The following is a 19,764-nucleotide window of genomic DNA, read 5'->3' as shown; positions in this document are numbered from 1 at the left end:
TTTTTATTTGATAATTGGACAGGAGGAGGGGGATTTAAACCATGATTTTTCTTATAAAAACTAGTAGATCATTCATTGACTTACATGGCTCTTGGCAAGTCCGAAAAATGAAAAAGAGCCAACTTGATAAAGAAATAGCAACAACCTCCATATAACAAGATTAGTTATCAAAGAAAAAAAAAAAAAAAAAAAAAAAAGGAAGATTAGGCCAACCCAAGGGTATGGTCTGGTGGTTTCTAGGCCTCATGTATCACATGAGGCTTTGGGTTCAAGTCTCCTAGCTTGGCAACACCTTGGGCCATTTACTCAAAATTTAAGAGACCAAGAGTTCTATAAAATTAAAATGTTCTATGTGAATGAAAAATTCCACTGAATTGAATTGGATCCATGTATCTAAGAAGTTATGAAAATTCTTGATCTCTTGAGGCTCCTTACTCAATAATTCATTAATTCTCCCTCGCAGTTCCGTTCACCACTCAATTATTATCTCTTGAGGTTCCTTAAGTTTGAGGTATATAGGATAAGATATCTAATCCAAATTTTCCTAGGATATCACGGAATTACGTGCCGTTTGGCAAACAATGCCGTGAACAAGTATGCTCCATATTCTTTGAAAAAAAAACAAAGATGCTCCATATTTGGAAAAGATTGCAGTAGCTTTGTTTTTTTATTAGTTCCGTGCTCATTATTCTTACATAAAAAGGTGACACAAATGTGGTCATGAATGACAAGTGTAGTCATTCATTCATGCAGAAAGGTACTGAAAATGAATCGTTTAAGCCACAAGACTCACAACTGGTTGTCATATGCGACAACTTTTACTTTGTCAATATCCTCTTTTATTGGGAAACATAATCTAATGGTCCATAAGGCTCAAACAATTCAGCAATGAATCCTTTCTTTCTTTTGGGGTTCCACCCCATGTCTTTGCACAGTTGATCATTGTACCATATATGAAGAGCACCAATGCATGATCTCCTGTAGTATTGCCCAGAGTATCTCTTCATGTACTCATCCCATTTTGCCACATCTTTTTCCATCTCTTTGATGCTAGGCAATTTGAATGTGCTGTCTAGAAGCTCTGCTAGCCATCTGCATCTCATCTCTGAGGTGTACAAGTTTGAAACACTTTCTGAAAATCCAATTACTCCTAGTTGTGGTATTCTAGGATGAATACATTCCCTGTTCAAGTCAAAATCTAATTTTGTCATTTAAAGTAATACTTATTGATAAATTAATCACATTTTCTAAAATGGTGAATTTAAATGGGAGGTTAAGTGCAAAGATAGTTTTCAAGTTTAGTAGCACATGCCTCAAGTCAATACTATGATAAACTAGTACTAGTCCAAATTTTAAAAGTTTAAGGTCCCGTTTGGTACGTGAGTTTAAACACACAACATTACACATATTTCCATACAATTTTTCACTCACATGTATTTTTTAAAAAACTGAAAACTGTTGTTTAAACACACATACCTAACAGGTCCTAAGCTATTATGAAATTATAAATTTAATAATTTAGTTATTATTATAACATTTATTCGCCCAAAATAAACAAAAGTTGTTTGTAAACCTAGATGAAATGTTAAATAAAAATTCCATCTTTCTTATTTGACAGAATTTACCTCTAAACTGGTTTAGAAAAAAATTTCTTTAATCCATTACATAACTATTGTTATAAACATTCACATATAATCTTAGTCATTTGACTTTTATTTATTTATTTATTTGAATTACACGAGTAATGTGAGTTGTTTGAATAATTTAATGAGTCATGTGATTTAATTCATGAAGATGACTTATGAATCATCGCTTAATGGGTTGGAGAAAATTAAGTTTTATCTTTATATTGCTTATCATATAATATGTTAATTCGTACATTGCTAGTTATTTATTTTTATTTTTTTGAGAAAGTACATTGCTAGTTATTAACTCTAATGTTATGTTAAAAAAAAAAAAAATCTAATGTTATGATTCTCCTTTCTCCCTTTTTAATGAAAAGGACAATTTTCCTAAATTTTCTCCTCTCAAAGAATATTATAACCAAAAAAAAAAATAAAAAAATAAAAATCTAACCTGTAGAGGGGAACAGTTGCGTCAAGCGAACCAGCAATGTAGTCTTTGAAGGTTGGGGAGACAAAAATGTCTTTGAGTTTTTTGTCACCCTGGAACCCAGTAGCCAATATGACCAAATCTGTCTTTAGGGGTTGTGCCTCACCATTAACCAAAACACCTTCTTTACAAAAGCCGAAGCTCTTACTCTTTTTCAAATTGATGCTTCCCTCTTCAACTTTGTCATAGAATTTTTCTGGTACCGTGGAGATCAAACAAGAATTGATTTCTGTATGGAAACTATGTTTTGGTACCATTCCAAACTTTGCCAGCCTCAGCTTATTTTTTATATGGCTTTCAACAAATTTAGAAAATGCCCATCTCTGTTACATGATCAAAACTTTGTAAGCTTCAACCTTATGATTAATTGTCACGTCAAGTTAAAAATATTCGAAAAAAAGAAAAAGAAAAAGAAAAAGAGAAAGAGAAAGAGGTGGGGTGGGGTGGGGTGGGGGGTTAATTCAAAGAGACCCCCTCATGAGTCATTATCAAACGCTGTGCTACAATTTATTTTTATTGGACATAATGATCAAGTGAACATGTGTAATATAGGAATCAATTATATGTGCATGCTTCACATGATGTCAATATGACCATTTTCTGTTAAATAAAAGTGATGGAAATCTACTTAAGGGTCAATTTGTGTTGTTTTAAACCAACTGCAAAGGGTCCAACAAATAGAGATTACAGGAAATCTAAATGATGACCAAAATCAAATCAAATTGAAGGGTTTGATGATGTTTTACCATAAGTTGTTTGTTTGATGATAACCCACACCATAAGTTCAATGTCCTACTAGCACAAGTAGTTTGTTTGATAATGACCCCATACCTTAAGGAACCTCCCCCACCCAAAAAAAAAAAACTCAAAAAAAGGGAGAAATTTTACCACAGGGGAAAGAAGTGTTGCAAGGAGACTTAGTACGAAGCCTTCACCAGGTTTGTGAACCAGTAGCTCGGAGAAGCGATTAAGGTATAAATAAGTAAGAGGCATGCCCCATGGAAGGTAATCAGGAAGGTTCCAATGTTCCTTCCTGTATAATACAGTACATGGATGTTCAGTGCCTGCAAATTTATGGTTAAACCAATGTAAAAAACCTATCAAATACAATAAATCTAAGCATAGGGGTACAGAGTTAATAAATTCTGCTCATGAGCATTTTATCATTTACAAAAACTATGAGATTGACTAAAATACACTTTGGTTTTTAAAATTTTGAAGTTATTTTCATTTTGACCATTTACGTTTTAAATTTTCATTTTAGTCTTTCATATTTGATTCAATTTTCATTTTTTTTTTTCAATTTGAAAATAGAATTGAATAAGAAGAGTCAAAGTGAAAATTTTGAACATAAAATATCAAAATGAAAACAATTTCAAACTTTAAAAGTCCAAAGTGCACTTTAGTCTATGAGATATTTATACAGATGTAAAATGTAAGTAAAATTTGTGTTTCTTACCATTGGCCAGTGAGCATTCCATAGCAATGTCCAAGGCAGATTTTTGGAATCCCACAATAGTGATTTGCTTCCCTTTAACAAAGTCAGCAGCACTTTTATCGTCCATGGCAGCGTAATCCATGGAGTGCATCACCTTTCCATGAAATACTTCTGGGCCTTGGTTTGGAGGGAATTCAGGAATATTTGGAATGTCACTGAATCGCCCAACGCAGAGGATCACAAAGTCCACTAAGTGTACCTGCATTTCCATTCACATAAGAAGGAATAAGATCAAGATTCTAAAAAAAAAAAAATATATTTTCACTACTATTCTACAGTACAAGGATTCCCTTAAGGTGATTTCGTGAAATCCTAATGATAAAGATAAATTCTTTAACTGATCTGATATAGTTAGTTAAGCAATCCAAACTTAATTATCTAAAACTCAGATAAAGTTTGAGAATTGGCACAATCCACCATTCCACATATAGTCCTAACCCAAAGAAAAAACTTCATATATAGCAAGTACACAAAAAATCATGACAAGAAAAAGAACAATTCGAATAGGTTATATGTGTGTTTACATACTATACAATATACATACCTCAGTTGAAAAGTTTTGAGCATCCTCTACTATAACCTTCCATTTCCCTTTAGAGCCAAAAGGGTCACCAATACCACCCCACATACTCCAAGATTGCATCTCTTCCTCAGATGGGCCTTCATACTCGATGCTCAAAACTTTGGTATTAAATTTGATGTGCCTAAGCAAGTCAAAATGGTTAGCATAGGATTGAATATAATCAAAGACTTGGTGTTGGTTAGGGAAGTCTTCTTCCACTGTAGAAGGCCATGGAAAATCTGAGAACTGATATGCTGGTTTTGGAGTTTGGAGCTTAGTGGTCTCTACGGTTTTGGTCCACGCTCCTCCGATACTGCTTTTGGCTTCAAAAACGATTGGATGAAAACCCTTTGACAAAGTGTACTTGCAAGCCAAAAGGCCACTGATACCAGCTCCAATTATGGCCACCTGCCTCTCCATTGCTTTGTGTTTTGAGTATCAAACTTTGTATGATTCTGCCTTTAAAGAGGCCTCTACATGTGTGAAGTGGGAAAGTGTCAAAGACTCAAAACTAGATAAACTGAGACTTGTCAAATCTAAGCTAGATTCTCTATCTCTCTCTGGTGAATACTGAATTGTATAGTTTATCTATTCTTGATCTTGCTAGTACTAATTGTGGAAAATGGTAGACAATGAAAGGTAAAGTGCAAATTGTCCTTGTCGGCTGCCCATAGAAAAAAGTATCATCTCGTTAATTGCAAGATGCAGTTGCGTGATTTTGTAAGTTAAGCACGTTGTCTTGTCAGTCGCTCCCAAAAAACAAATATATATCATTAACACTTTTTCAACTATAACAATTACCATTTTATATATATATATATATATATATATATATATATATATAAATTTTGCTCATGTGTGCCCTCATGGCACACAATAAGTATTCATTTTTGGACAAAATTTTTTTAGAAATTGAAAAAGTATTGACAGCTTTTTTAATTTTTGAGAAAATTTTACCATAAATGGATGGCTTAATGTGTGTACTAAGGGCACACATTAAGTATTCATTTTTGGACAAAAATTTTTAGGAATTGAAAAAGTATTGACAACTTTTTCAATTTTTGAGAAAATTTTACTATAAATAGATGGTTTAATGTGTGCCATATAGGACCCATATATATATATATACATACATATATATATATATATGTATATATATATATATATATATGAGAACACTAGTAGGAAGTTATATAGGAGTGTTCTTTATTGCGTACACTCCATTGATGGAAAAGCAGAAGTTTAATCCTTCTAAGGATAACACTTTTGACCACTATAAAGTTGCAAACATGGACCTCCAGGTCCAAGAGACCAAACACAATTCAGGTATTTTTCCCTATCAGGAACGTAAATATCGAACGAGTGGCGTTCCTTAAACCATTCAAAAGTGCAGGAGACTACAGGCTCATCTATGATCTCGAAAAAGCCAAGTTTAAAGGGAATTCTCTGGACGAGAAGACCAAGCATATCCTCAGGTTGACAACGGGCTATAACATTCAAGCCACTACCCACGTAATTATAGATATCAATTTTTGCTGCTTCTGCATTCATAGAGAAAGTAGTAGTAATTATAAACAGATCAAGCAAAAACAATAGTGATACTTTTTTTTATTGAAAACACTCATATTGTTTTGTTTGTAAAGTATAACTGCTTGGGTGCAAAGTAGGGTTATAACTTGCCCTTTACTTATAGTGTGGAATGTGGATGTGAAATGTGGTGAACCATATATATATATATATATATAAACAAAACATAGTTTCTCCTATCAAAAAAAAAAAAAAAAACATAGTTTCTCACGATTTTGGGTCACTAAAGGAAAAATTCCTGAATTAGCATTTACTTACCATGTTTATTGAAACTTGCTCTATTCAATTTCAAAGAAAGATGTTAAATATTAGTAATAATTTATATAAAATCGAAGACATCTAGCTTTTGGTTGATCTTATGATACATTGTCACTTTAGATTTTGAGGTCCTGCAAATTTATATGTTAATATTTTAAGGTATTTTTATTTAAATTCTATTACATGTTTAAACTCTCAATTAGAATATGGACTCAATGCATTTCTTTTAATTAATACCCCCCTTCATCCCAAATTTTCACACCTAGCTCTATTCCATTTTAACTTTTAAAAGTCCCAAAATGAAGTTATTTTGGAAAAATCAATATATAAAATTTCTTAACACACTCTTCAGTTTTCACTTTATTTAAAAAGTCAATACTCTTTTTTAACTAAAGTATAAAGAGAAAAGTTAACAGATGCAATGCCCCATCTATTAATCGGACTCAAGTTTAAATTAAAGAGAGCAGTTTTGAAAGTGTGTACATTTTCAAGCAAAAGACAATACATTAAATGATATATATAAATACAGTCATAATAAATATCTATTAATGATCACCATAATTATATATTTAATAGTTCAATATAAAAGTGCAACATAATAAATACTTATTAATAATTATCATAATTATATATTTAAAAGTTCAATAAAAAAAAATTAATACTTATAAATTGACTATTATTAATTATCATATATTTTTTTTTGAGAAACATTAATTATCATAAGTAATATTTATGCAAATTACAATTACCTGTGGTTTGGCCGAAATTTAAGTTACCTACTTGTAGTTTAAAATTTGACATTTATCCACTTAAAGTTAACTCAGTTAAAATTCTATAACTCACATTTATTAAAAACAGAGCTAAATATGTAATTTTGCTCCACTTTTATGTCTCATTCTCCCAAAAAAAAAAAAAAAAAAAAAGATCAAATAAGATAAAAAAGAATTCAGTGGAACACTTGTATCATGAGAATTCAAATCATAGGTAGATAACTTAAATTTTAGTCAAACCTTAGGTGGGTAAAGTGTTAAATTTCAAATCACAAGTAGACAACTTAAATTTTGGTTAAACCACATGTGGGTAAGTTGTAATTTATACTTAATATTTCATATACAAACAAAATCATAGTAAAAGAAAATCTAAGGTAACGTCTCTCTTTCTCTCTGCAAGTAGGATCTGTGGTTGTCTAGGCTGCTCCTAGTTCTTGCACTGTTACCGGAGTTCATCGGAGTCGTGAAACCCTCTATTGAGCCCTTCTAACGGTGAACGTGGGTCTCTAGTGCCAAGTTGAAATGGTTACCTAGCTCCTATATTAGAGAAGTGACTAATGGATAAACAAAAAAAATTCTAAGAATATAACATTTCAACAAAATCTAAGATTATGCGAATCAGACAGCACCTAAAGCAATTAATCAGTACATCAGTATGGCTTGTACAATATGGAATTGTTGAAATTATATCCATTTTCTTATATCAATTTTGACATTAATATAATACACTACTGCTTGAGCCTGGATTATTATCTTCTTTCTTTCTTTGTTGTTGTTGTGTTTGTTTGTTTGTTTTGTTTTGTTTTTGTTTTTTGTTTTTTTGTTTTTTTTTTGTGTGTAACATTTTAGCTTATTTGTATATGTACAACTTTTATAAGACTCATTTTTTTTTTCACATGTATAATGTATTTTTGTCAATTACCAAAAAAATAAGCAAATAAGAATTAAGTAAAAAGCTAATCCAAATGTATTCACGTAATGATATGGCCCTCACTTAGTATGTGTGAGTTTGGACTTACATGTGAAGGGGAAGTTGCATAATATTAGTTAAATGATCAAATTTATTTTTTCTTAACAACTTAAACTTTCGGAACAATAGATAATTTATTAGTAATAGTTAGATGAATTGAAACTAACGATTCTAACTTAAGATGTGCTAATGTCCTTCAGCTTATTGAGTTTTTTGCTTTTTTTTTTTTTGGTACTATTCAACTAACTTTTAAACTTTTTTTTTTTTTTTTTTTTTTTTTTTTTTTTTTTTTCAGTAAAAAGTTTTTAGTTTTAGCTAAATAAACTATTTTCAAACGGATATTTAATATTGATCACAATATAGTTTATTAGTTTTTTACTCTCTATTTAAAGTTCGGCAAAATTTGGAGAAAATGCCAAGAGCGGTATTGTTTAATGATAGTAAAGTTTTGCCCATGACAAGAATTTGGGTTCATAATTAATCTTTAGATCTCTTCACTCCCACTTGTTATTAGAAAAAAAAAAAAAAAACGATATAAAGTAACCAAATGAGATAGTTCCATATTTGTAAGAGGTCTCAAAATTGGAGCATGTAATTTGGACAAGGGAACAATTAAATTGATGCAATTTCAATTTTCAAGTGCAAATAAAACATTTCCTTAAACTCTATAAATTTGGCTGCAAATTGGTAAGTTTGAATCTTGAGAAATAATGGACTGAAAAAGTCAATAATAGTTGTGTAAAGTAGTCATGATATTACATCAATATGTTAGACTTTTTTAGAGTTGGCGGCTTGTGTGATGTATCTTTTTCTTTTTGGCTTACAGTGTAGTGTATCTATTTGAAAATTGGATAAGGTGATCATAAGGTGATCCTTGGCATTTTCTATTTCATTGCTGGAGGTTTGCCAACTAATTCTCTTCTTATATTTAATGTGAAAGGTTGACACGAATCACTTTATTCACTGATATTTTAATACATTTTTTTTAAAATTTTATTTAATGCCATATTCATTTTTGTCTATAGAGACGTGCAGATCGGCATGTCTAGGATGCATAGAGATTTAATTTTATTTTATTTGAGAAGAAGAAGCATAGAGACTGGGATTAGAAGGTGCTACTATTTTCCATCAATGATGGAGTTGAAACATTAGTTAACATTTTTTAATTATTCTTTTATGAATAACATTAATTAACTCATTCTGTATAAAAAATACTTAAACGACCTATCCTCCTGAATATCTGTGACTCGATGACATTTACATCCTAATTTTCTATTCTTATATTTTATTACCTTCGTTGCGCCATAGTTAGGAGCAAAAGAAGAATCATTCTGGTTGTACATGGCTACCTTATTTTTTATTTGAAATTTCTCTGTACTTCAATCTTGCCAATTATGGCATCTTGAAGATCGTTTCTCGAAATTTTCCACATGGTTTGGAAGTTTTAAGCATGTGATTTAACATTCTTGAAAGTGAAAACTTCTTTTAGAGTCTTAGGTTGCGTTTGATAATGTTGTTCGAGTAATTTTTAGATATGGAGTATGGAGAATGATACTCTATCCCCTCATATTCATGGTGAAGTCTACTCATTAAATTTATGGTGGTGTCTACCAAGAATGTAAGAGTAGGGAGCACCATTTCTCTGTGCTTCGAGAGTATTTAAAAAATTTTCATGTTGTTCTAGTAATATTGTTTAAGTGTTGTAGAAATATGTGCGTGAAAAAGTATTGTGGAAATACGTATAGTGTTGTTTAAATAATGAAAACTGTTGTTTAAACAAAACAACTGAACAGACCCTTAGACCTCTGGTTTATTTATTTATTTATTTTTGGTAAACTGCTAACTTTATTAATTAACTGGAAAGATAGAGGGACAATCTGCATAACTAGAAATTCGCACTTTTAGATCCCTGGTTAATTATGTGGATTAATTGATAATCAATTAATTTAAGCTGATTAGATGATTGCAACATAGATTAATTAATCATAGCTATAATAAATACCATATTTGAAAATCAACGAACCAAACACAAGAAACACTAGCCAAACGCCTAGCAGCTCAATTAGCAGTCTAGCACATGTTAGAGTTTCTAATAGAGATGTTTATCGTTTAAATCCTCTTATTGTACATATTAAATTATAGGAGAAATTATATGGTCCTCATGATGGACAAGTGATGTGATCCACCATTCCACTAAAAACTCTCACCTGTTTAAAATTAATGAGTTAGAATTTTTTTTAAAACAAAAATTAATTACTGACTTAACAATTTTAAACAAGTGAGAGTCTTTTAGTAGAATGATGGACAAGTGACATGGTTCACCAAAGGACCATATAATTTCTCCAATTTTAGGAATGAATTAGAAATTGATGGAGAACATTCTACTTGGAAAACCATTAAGGAGTACCTCTACCCTAAGTATTGCAAAAAGAATAGAAGTTTTAAAATCTAGTTCAAAAGCTTGACCATTAACACTTCTTTGTTAGTAGTTTACCTTACTGATGACATCTTCCACCAGTTTGAAAATATTTGAACTTTTCATACATGAATCTCTTTCGCTAACCTTCTCTGTAATTATGAACAGATCGTGTAGAGACTAGGGATATGAGTATATATCAGTCGTAAATTTTAATTTCTAAAGAGAGAAATTTTTTTTGTGGGTTAGGATTAACCCTTGTAGTGGTGTTTTTTATGAACGTGTTCATAGGTTTTTCACTTCATCACCAATTGACTGCGTTATTTATTTTACTTCACTTTGTTTGTAATTGTTGACTTGTATTTTATGGTTAATTAAGTGAAAATCAATCAATTTTTTAATTATTTAATATGAAAAGTTGATTAATTCGAAGTAAAATCATCCCAAGGGGTTCTAAAGCATCTTTTCAATACTTACCTTTTTCTTTCCTTTGAAGGGAACTAGGGGTACCTAGACTAGAATGTGGTCCAAAGTCTAGAGAAATCCAGGAACATTATGGACCACTGGCTCATAGAGTTTGGTCCAAACTAAGGCAGCAACTTTTAGATATGGCTAAAAGTTTTTTCTGGTCTCTTGTTCGTTGGCTTCTTTAAAAATCCTAGCACGGCCGAAATTATCAGGAAATGGATTGTACCAAAAATATCATGGCACATAAAATCAGCTCCAATAAAAAATTTTTATTTTATTCTTTACTTAATAAAATCAGCTTTAATTTTTGACAAATATTGCAAATTACTTTACGTAGATAGAAATAAATTTCGCTAGAGAGCTAAGCTCAACCATCATTGCTTGTCTTAAATATAGTGTTGCTAGATGTTAGTTGATGACCTGAAGCTATGCACGAGTATAGTACTTCATATGCCACCTTCCTCTCCTATCCTTCAATGGATTCATTATTCATAGCACATAAAAACAAGGAAAATTATTGTTTCACATTCCTCATTTTACACCAGTTGTACACACTGCACACAAATTGTGGACATTCGTTGGAAAGTTTGGATATGATAGTGTGAAATGGGAGTGATACAAAGCGTAGTTGATGCATCCACAAGGCCATGAATCAGAACTAGAAGGTGTAATGTGGTCACTTTATGAGGAAACATAATCTAATGGGCCATAAGGCTCAAGCAATTCAGCAATGAACCCCTTCTTTCTTTTGGGGTTCCATCCCATGTCTTTGCACAGTTGGTCCTTGTACCATATTTGAATAGCACCAATGCAGGATCTCCTATAGTACTGGCCAGAGTATGTCTTCATGTATTCATCCCATATTTCCACATTTTTTTTCCATGTCTTTACTGCTGGCAATTTGAATGTGCCGTCAAGAAGCTCTGCTAGCCATCGGCATCTCATCTCAAAGGTGTACAAGTTTGAAACACTCTCTGAGAAACCAATTACTGCTAATTGTGGAATTTGTGGATGAATGCATTCCCTGATAAATTGGAAATGTCATTTCCTCATTTTCATTACTACTTTTAAAATGTGATAGGCCAAGAATGTATTGACCCCTTATAATAAATTAACCGATTAGTTAGCCAAACAAATCACCAATTAAGTTAATATGTAGCAGAAAATAAAGTTGACACGGTAATTTGTTTGCAAATGGGGAAAACCATCGAGGGAAAACTATCGAGGCAAAACCCCACCGGGTGAATTTTAGGTCATCATTTCCGAGAATCCACTATTATCATAATAAGCGGTTACAAGTAAAGGAATCCCAGTACCTTATACTAACCTACAGTTGAACCCTTACCCTAATACACAATTGGACTTGTTTTGTAGTGACAATCTCTCCTTTTCAATGCATGACTTTCAGTATGTGACTAACCAATTAATGCGCGGATCCCAGTGCGTGACTTAATCACCAACTTGAGAAAGATGTTGGCTACAAAGTTCTTTAGTTCATCAACACGATGAAGATCACAAAGCTCATTGGTCACAAAACCCAAACGCGTACAAACACAGTAGCTTCTTCAAGAGAAAGATGAACTAGGACAAATTCTGTCTTCGGTCACAATTTACATGAACAAAACTTTGCTCTATACTTGCGCAACCTTTGACGGCCTTTAAAATAATCTTTATATATGTTTAGGGTTGTGAGAAACGAAAGTCTAAACATGTACACACGGATTGGAGTGAAATCAGATCTGAAAAACTGATTCTTATAATTCTCGATAAATAGGGTAACTATTGAGCAGCTGTCGAGCATCAAGCTAAAACAGCCTTTTAAACTTCGATGGATGCTATCTGTTGAGTTAGCCGTCGAGTTTTAAAATCCAGCACTTCTTCGCTTGTTTCTTGAACAGACTTGCATGGTTTTAATACTTAAACTTGAATTCTTGTTCCTTGAAGTATTAAACACATCCTAGATTTACCCAATTACAAGTAATGTGCGTTTTGTCAAAGGATTAGCCAATTCTAAATGACATATGTTCTTAACATCATTTATATATGTCCTAAAGATCTCTCCTTTGGCAATCTATGACAAAACCACAACAAACAAATGAACATATGAGAGAAGTCATAAATCACTCAACTCATTCTCACTTGTTGAATACAATAAAATCTATTCTAACACAAACTCGTGAAAAACTTTACAAGAAGAAAGTTTATGGTATGGAAGACTTTGACAATCTGTATTTCTAAAACACTTTAAACAAAACTCAGCACGACATCTTAGTATGAAACAGAAATAAAAGATTGCACACAATTATAAGAAGCATGTGCATAAAGAGAGAAAAGAAACAACACATGAAGAGATAGGTGAAAATGTAATAACAACCTCAAAAAAAAAAAAAAAAAATATATATATATATATCAATAATAAAAACAGGGTTTGCTATCACAAGGTAAGAATAATGTATCTATGAAAGATAGAAAAGAAAAAAAAAAAACATAAGTCCTCACTACATTTCTCATAAAACAAAAATACTCCTCTTAACAAAAATTTCCTATACTAACTCTCTCCCTAAGTACATGACTAATCTCATATCCAAAACTACTCCCCATTTTTGTCACGAATGACAAAGGGTAAGTCATTGAGAAGCAGTCATCTCCTCGTCACTGAGAAACAGTCATTTCCTCGTCACTGGAAGAGCTAGCACCATCATCCTCATCACCATTGCCATCAGAGTGACCATTATTGTCCTTATCCTCGTCCTTAGAAGTCTCTAGAGAAGGAGTGGAAGACTCTACGGAGCCACCAAGGTGAGCCTGTTGTCGTGTAATACGATCGACACGGGTGTTCACCTGACACAACTCATCGCTAAGAGTGTCAAGGCGAGTATCCATGCACTGAAGTTGCGCCATAATTGCCTTGAGGGTCACACCATCCACAGAAGAAGAAAGAGCAGATGCAGATGGAGCTGAAGAAGCTAGAGGTGTCTCCGTCTCAGTCCGTGGCCGCTTCGGTCGAAGCTGGGTCTCACTCCGTCTAACACTCGCCTCATCAAAGACACACATGAAAAGAAGGGATTCGATACGGGAAAGGAGACAGAAAAGTGGTGAAGGATCCTCGTGATAGCAGAAGGAAAGATAAGCTTATCACAAGTCGCCGTATCTCTACATACATTAATAAGGGAGAGAATGAAATAAGAAGGGAAGTCTATAGTAAGATCCTCTAAGATGGATAACAAAAATCGAGCACGAGGCTTTGTGATAGAGTTATAGTGAGACAATGGATGGAGAATGAATGTCATCACCATGTTAAGGAACCTTGGACCTTTAGCAAAGGTCGAGCAACAGGTGTTTTGACGACCACCCTAAGAAGAAGGAGTCTTACAAAACAGAGACATGAGCTCGTCTTTAGACACAGTCTTAAGATGATCATAGCCAGGGTAGTTAAGATGTGCTACCTTCGGTATGTGTAGCACGTTGGATACAAGATCCGTAGTGACTACAATGTGCGTACCTTGAATGTGAGTGACAAAAAAAGGTACTGAAAAATTGAATCTGTACATATTGGAGTAAAACTCCTGTATGATTGCAGAGGGATAAGTGACTAGGACGTCACACAGTGACTTCTAAGTTCTAACCCCTATTGTGGATGACAGTGGGTAGGTTAGTATAGGAAAAATTTGATAGAACGACTTGGCGTTTCGAATGAATGCCGCGTCGAGAAAAGTTCTCCGAAAAGTCCTTACGGGCTTTATCATCATGGAACCTGACATGTGAAGGAGTAGAATCAAAGGAAGATGCCCCGAAACGAAGAGGGTTCTGGGATGGAGTAGATTTTCGTTTAGGTGCCATAGAGCAACTAGAGAGAGAGAAACACGCAGAAAAGCACCAACACAATTAATATCAAAAGATAGAAAAAGGAAGGTACGTATGCATGAAAAATGCATGGCATGTGACATGCAACAATAAAAGCATTGTGAGCTCAGCCCAATCCAAACCTACCAGCACACATCATTGTAACAAAGTAAACACACATCTAAAATGTATGAATCATTGTTAAAATTCAAATGTGATGCAATGCATGAACATTTTAAGATCATTTGAACAAAACCCATCCAAAATTTTTTGCAAAAGCCTCATTAATTTTGAAAGATGTCAAAAACTTTCAAAAACCCCAAAAGTTAGATAAAAAAGATGGAGTGCATGATTAAATGAGAGAAAGAGAATCATACCAGAGGAAGAAAGTGATCTTGAGAAAGAAGAATGAATGGGAATGAGATTTAGAGTGAGAGAAGAGTGTTTGGGAAGGTAAGGAGACAGAAAGAGGCGAGAGAGATTTAGAAAGGTGAGTGAGAATTCGCGTTGAACCTTTATATAGAAGTCCACGATTCTCGATGGATTGAGAGGTATTGAGATTTAAAACTCGATAGATAGAGCTATCGAGGAGCTATAGAGAGATGTCCATAGCAAAAGAATCTCGATGGATCGAGCAACTATCGAGAAGCTATCACGGAGACAGAAACTTTCTCGATAGATTGAGAAGCTATCGAGGCAAATTCTTAAAAACTTCGATGGATCAAAATTGCGATAGTAGCTGTCAAGAAAGGAAGATCGAGAGCTCGATAGGTAGCCTAGTTGTCGAGAGGTATCGAGAAGTTGTTGAGATTGCTCGGAGAGAAAAACACAAACATGAATGCAATCAAACATGATGCTCAACGAAAAATCCAAACAACATTTTAAATTCTTAAAAACATCTCTTAACAAGAAAAATGTCAAGCATATAGATCCAAAACCCACACACACACTAAAACAAGTCTAACCAATTTTATATTTCAAAAACAAGTCAAGATAGTTTAGTGAACATACATTAGCACATGTTTTCCTTGTGATGACCAAATCACATTGTACCTGCACATGTATCAAAAGTAGCAAAGAATAGTGCGTGTTATGTGTGAAAAATATCGCAAGATTGCACAAGTGCCTACATGTTATGACGATTTGAGATATGAGTAAATCAATTTAACTCATACACGATCGTAACTGCTTGATGGAGACTATCACCTTTGAGGTACATCTTATAGCTTCTACATCTCCCAAAAAACACGCTTGTAATCATATATAAAACATATTTATTCTTGTGGCTTTTATTTTTCTTTGCATATTTTTTTTAAGCATATCATGCATGGACATATAAGAGAGAAAAAAAAAAACCCAATTATGTTTAGCTTTTGATATTGCACTTTTGCTATGCTGAAGCATACAGATGTCATTTCATGATTGACGGACAACAGTGGTGAGATGGTTATTTGTGCCTTTCTCTTAGGATTTTCTAGTCATTCCTGTAATAAAAAGTGATATGAGTATTAAGTATAAGAGATTTCTTAATCTTACTCATCACAAAAGGGTCACCAATACCACACCACATGCTCCAAGATTGCATCTCTTCCTCAGATGGGCCTTCATACTCGATGCTCAAAACTTTGGTATTAAATTTGATGTGCCTAAGCAAGTCAAAATTGAATATAATCAAAGACTTGGTGTTGGTTAGGAAAGTCTTCTTCCACTGTAGAAGGCCATGGAAAATCTGAGAACTGATATGCTGGTTTTGGAGTTTGGAGCTTAGTGGTCTCTACGGTTTTAGTCCACACTCCTCGGATGCTGCTTTTGGCTTCAAATACGATTGGATGAAAACCCTTTGACAAAGTGTACTTGCAGGCCAAAAAGGCCACTGATACCAGATCCGATTATGGCCACCTGCCTCTCCATTGCTTTGTGTTTTGAGTTTCAAATTTTGAATGATTCTGCCTTTATAGTGGCCTCTACATGTGTGAAGTGGGAAAGTGTCAAACGCTTAAAATTAGATAAACTGAGACTTGTCAATTCTAAGCTAGATCCTCTATCTTTCTTTGGTGAATACTGAATTGTATAGTTTATCTATTCTTGATCTTGCTAGTACTAACTGTGGAATATGGCAGACATTGAAAGGTAAAGCGCAAATTTTCCTGGTCGGCCGCTTATAGAAAAAGTTTCATCTCGTTAATTGCAAGATACACAGTTGCGTGATTTTGTAAATTAAGCACGTTATCTTGTCTGTCGCTCCAAAGAAACAAATATATATCATTAACACTTTTGCAACTATGACAATTACCATTTAATTTATATATATAACACACACACACACATTAGATGATTAGAGGTGTTCTTAAGAAAAGAGAGGAACCATTTGAGAGGATTTGAAAGGTTATTTTAAACTCACAAAGTTTAAACCTTTAAATTGGAAGAATTTAATGGGAGAGGGTGTAAGCTTCTAATTTTGTCCCCTATTTTCTTTTATGTATTTTTCCATCAGGCTTATTAATTTATTACAATGTCAACACTATCTAAAATACCCTTTTAACTTATCTATTTATAATGTCAATTCAAAATAATACTTGAACTTTTTCTCTGTTTTCATCTTTCAACCAGTCAAGGTAAGGGTTTTTATTTTTAGAATCCAAGGTAAAAAAAAAAAAAAAAAATTCTTCTCTCTACTTCTACTGTTTATTTAAAGAGAAGTGTTACGTCTACAATATTTTTACAAAAAATCATAGGTGGTTAGTTATTACTGGTTCAAATTTGAACCTAACTCTAAGATTACTTTTTTGCCCCAACGATAACAACCAGTAACAACTTGCCACTTCTGATTTGTTGCAAAAATGTTGTGGACATATCATTTCTCTTATTTAGAATATCTTAACAAAAGAAAAGACAACTGATCTTTTTTTTCCTTCTCCCTCCGAATTCCCATGTAAAAAAAAAAAAAAAACCAACAAGTACACAAACATTTGAACTTACAGGATTTGATACTAGGTACGTCAATAAAGAAGAAGAGTTATTTTTATTTTTATTTATATTTATTTAAATTTTTATATCTATACTACTCCTTAAGGGGCTTCTCATGTTTGAACCAGATTTTTTTTTGGTTCCGAAATACCCCTACAACCTATATTTAAGTAGGGGCAAAACTTGGTAAAAATGCTTTTTTTAACTTCCACTTAAAACATTATCTACGAAATTGGACCACACTTCCAGTACACTTACGTTGGTTTTCAAACTCAAATCGCTTATTCTTCAGTTCTCCAATTCTCTCAATTTTGTGTTTTCAAGCTCCTTTCACCCGCCTCTTTGTCTCATCACTACAAATGACAACAACAACAGATAGATTTGAGGTAAGCTCTTTCTTAAATCAAATCTCAGCCCCCCCCTCTCTCTCTCTCTGACGAGGTTCTATTTCTTCGAACATGATGGTTTTTTAAGTCTTTTTTTTTTTGAGGCCACATCAAATAGGTTCTATTTTCCTCAGGTTAGGAAAAAGCTCAAACAGGTTCTATTTCCCTTACGGCCACATTGAACATGTTATTTTTTAAGTCTGACTTTTTTTTTTTGTCTTCCAATTTGGGTCACGACGAATAGGTTCTATGGATATGTATGCATGAAGTTTGTTGATCAAAGTATAAGTAACGATTTTTTCATTGCAAAAAAAAGTAACAAATTTTTTTTGAAGTCTTGGATTATTGTTTAATTTTTTAAAAAGAGTTGTTTTGTCTCCAACAAAAATATATTATTTTATCGTGATTTAGATTCTAAAAGGACTACACTTTGTTAACATTATCCTTTTCATATCATTATCTTATCTTATCTTATCTTTTTTTTTTTTTAAATTTTTTATTTGGTCAGTTTGATGGGTGTTTAAGTATTTTCTCTAATCAATGACTATTTTTTAAAGAATAGGAATAATATACATTGATTTTTTTTTGGTGGTTATCGGGTTTAACTCATTATTTTATTGTATGTGTTCTAAGCGGTGCCCTCTCTTCCTCTTATTATTTTTATTTGCTGTTTTTCTTACATTTAAGGCTTACTCTCTTTTTTTATTTTTTTTTTTATTTTTTAGGGTGACATATCAACAATTTGGTTAGATTGCGTAGCAGATACATTTGATGAATTCGAGTGAGCGAAGTGGTAGTTAATCTATCAATTAATTGTTAAAAAACATTTTTTGTAATATAAATATCCTACCTTATGAAATGTAATATTGTTCTTTTTTGTGCCTTTCATTGCACATTTGATGACTTTGTAAGCAAATGTCATATATGCAAATTTGCTAAAGCTAGAATGATACTGGAGAACTTATCTTTAAAGATAAAATTTTAAAATTGTGGTGAAATTGCCAATATGAATTTGCATCAACTTTTTTTTTTTTGAGGGTGGTTAGTCCTTTAACGTTGGTTTCCTATTTTTTTGCAACTTCAAAAAAAAAAAAAAAAAAAAAAAATCAATCAACGTTGGTTTCCTATTTTTTTTGCAACTTCAAGCAACAAAAAAAAAAAAAAAAACATTAACGTTGGTTTCCATTTTTTATGCCTAATTAACTCTGTTTTTTTATTTTTATTTTTAAAGATAGGTATTTTAAGTTTAAATAAGGAGAGTTAAGTTACAGATTCTTCAGCCTATTATGCAGAGAAAGCAAGCAGCTGGAGGCAACGTTTGTGTTACAAATAGCTGAAGCTAGGAGCTCAAAGTTGGCTACAAAGAATTGTTACAAAGTGAAACTAAGTGCAGCAATAAACACATAATATGCTGTACAAAGGTTCAAGGAAAAAACCATGAAATTTTCATTCTAACTGAAGGTTTTGTTACAAATAACAGCAAGCAACGATAACCATAGAGAGATCAGTAAAGTATATAAGAACTTCTAACGAGAACGCTTCTTAACATCCTGAAGAACAACCTGTGCAGCACTACGGCCAGGTGCACCCATTACGCCACCTCCAGGATGTGATCCACTTCCACACATATATAGCCCTCTAATTCGCGTCCTATGATCTGACCTGTATACAGAAAAAAGCAATTATTCTTTGCATGACATAGTATATAAGATGCACACACAGTGGCGGCACCACGTTATGGTCAGGGTGTTCCCAGGAACACCCTGACTTGAAATTTATATATATAAATTTTTTTTTTACCCTTAAAAAATAAAACAGGAACACCCTCACATTAAAAAAAAAATATATATTTGTTCTACTTTCAAGCCAAAAAAAAAAACCCAAAAAAAAATTTCAACTAAAATCTGAAAAAAAAAAAAAAATTGTA

The 19,764-nt window shown here is 32.8% G+C and overlaps 1 protein-coding gene across 1 annotated transcript; it reads right to left on the bottom strand.

Annotated features, from left to right (window-relative positions):
- Positions 1–637: 637 nt before the first annotated feature.
- On the bottom strand, positions 638–4,736 carry LOC142642167 (putative flavin-containing monooxygenase 1). Its single transcript, XM_075816523.1, has 5 exons — positions 4,155–4,736; positions 3,572–3,809; positions 3,001–3,176; positions 2,077–2,435; positions 638–1,182 (listed from the first exon to the last, which is right to left on the bottom strand). Exons 1-5 carry the CDS (start codon positions 4,590–4,592, stop codon positions 840–842), a joined length of 1,554 nt encoding a protein of 517 aa, XP_075672638.1. The 5' UTR covers positions 4,593–4,736; the 3' UTR covers positions 638–839.
- Between the last annotated feature and the right edge of the window lie 15,028 nt (positions 4,737–19,764).

The sequence above is a fragment of the Castanea sativa genome, chromosome 7 (genome assembly GCF_040712315.1).
Source record: "Castanea sativa cultivar Marrone di Chiusa Pesio chromosome 7, ASM4071231v1".
NCBI classification, from domain to species: Eukaryota; Viridiplantae; Streptophyta; class Magnoliopsida; order Fagales; family Fagaceae; genus Castanea; species Castanea sativa.
Note: the sequence above shows the minus strand (reverse complement) of the source record. Positions and strands in the feature narration are given on the sequence as shown.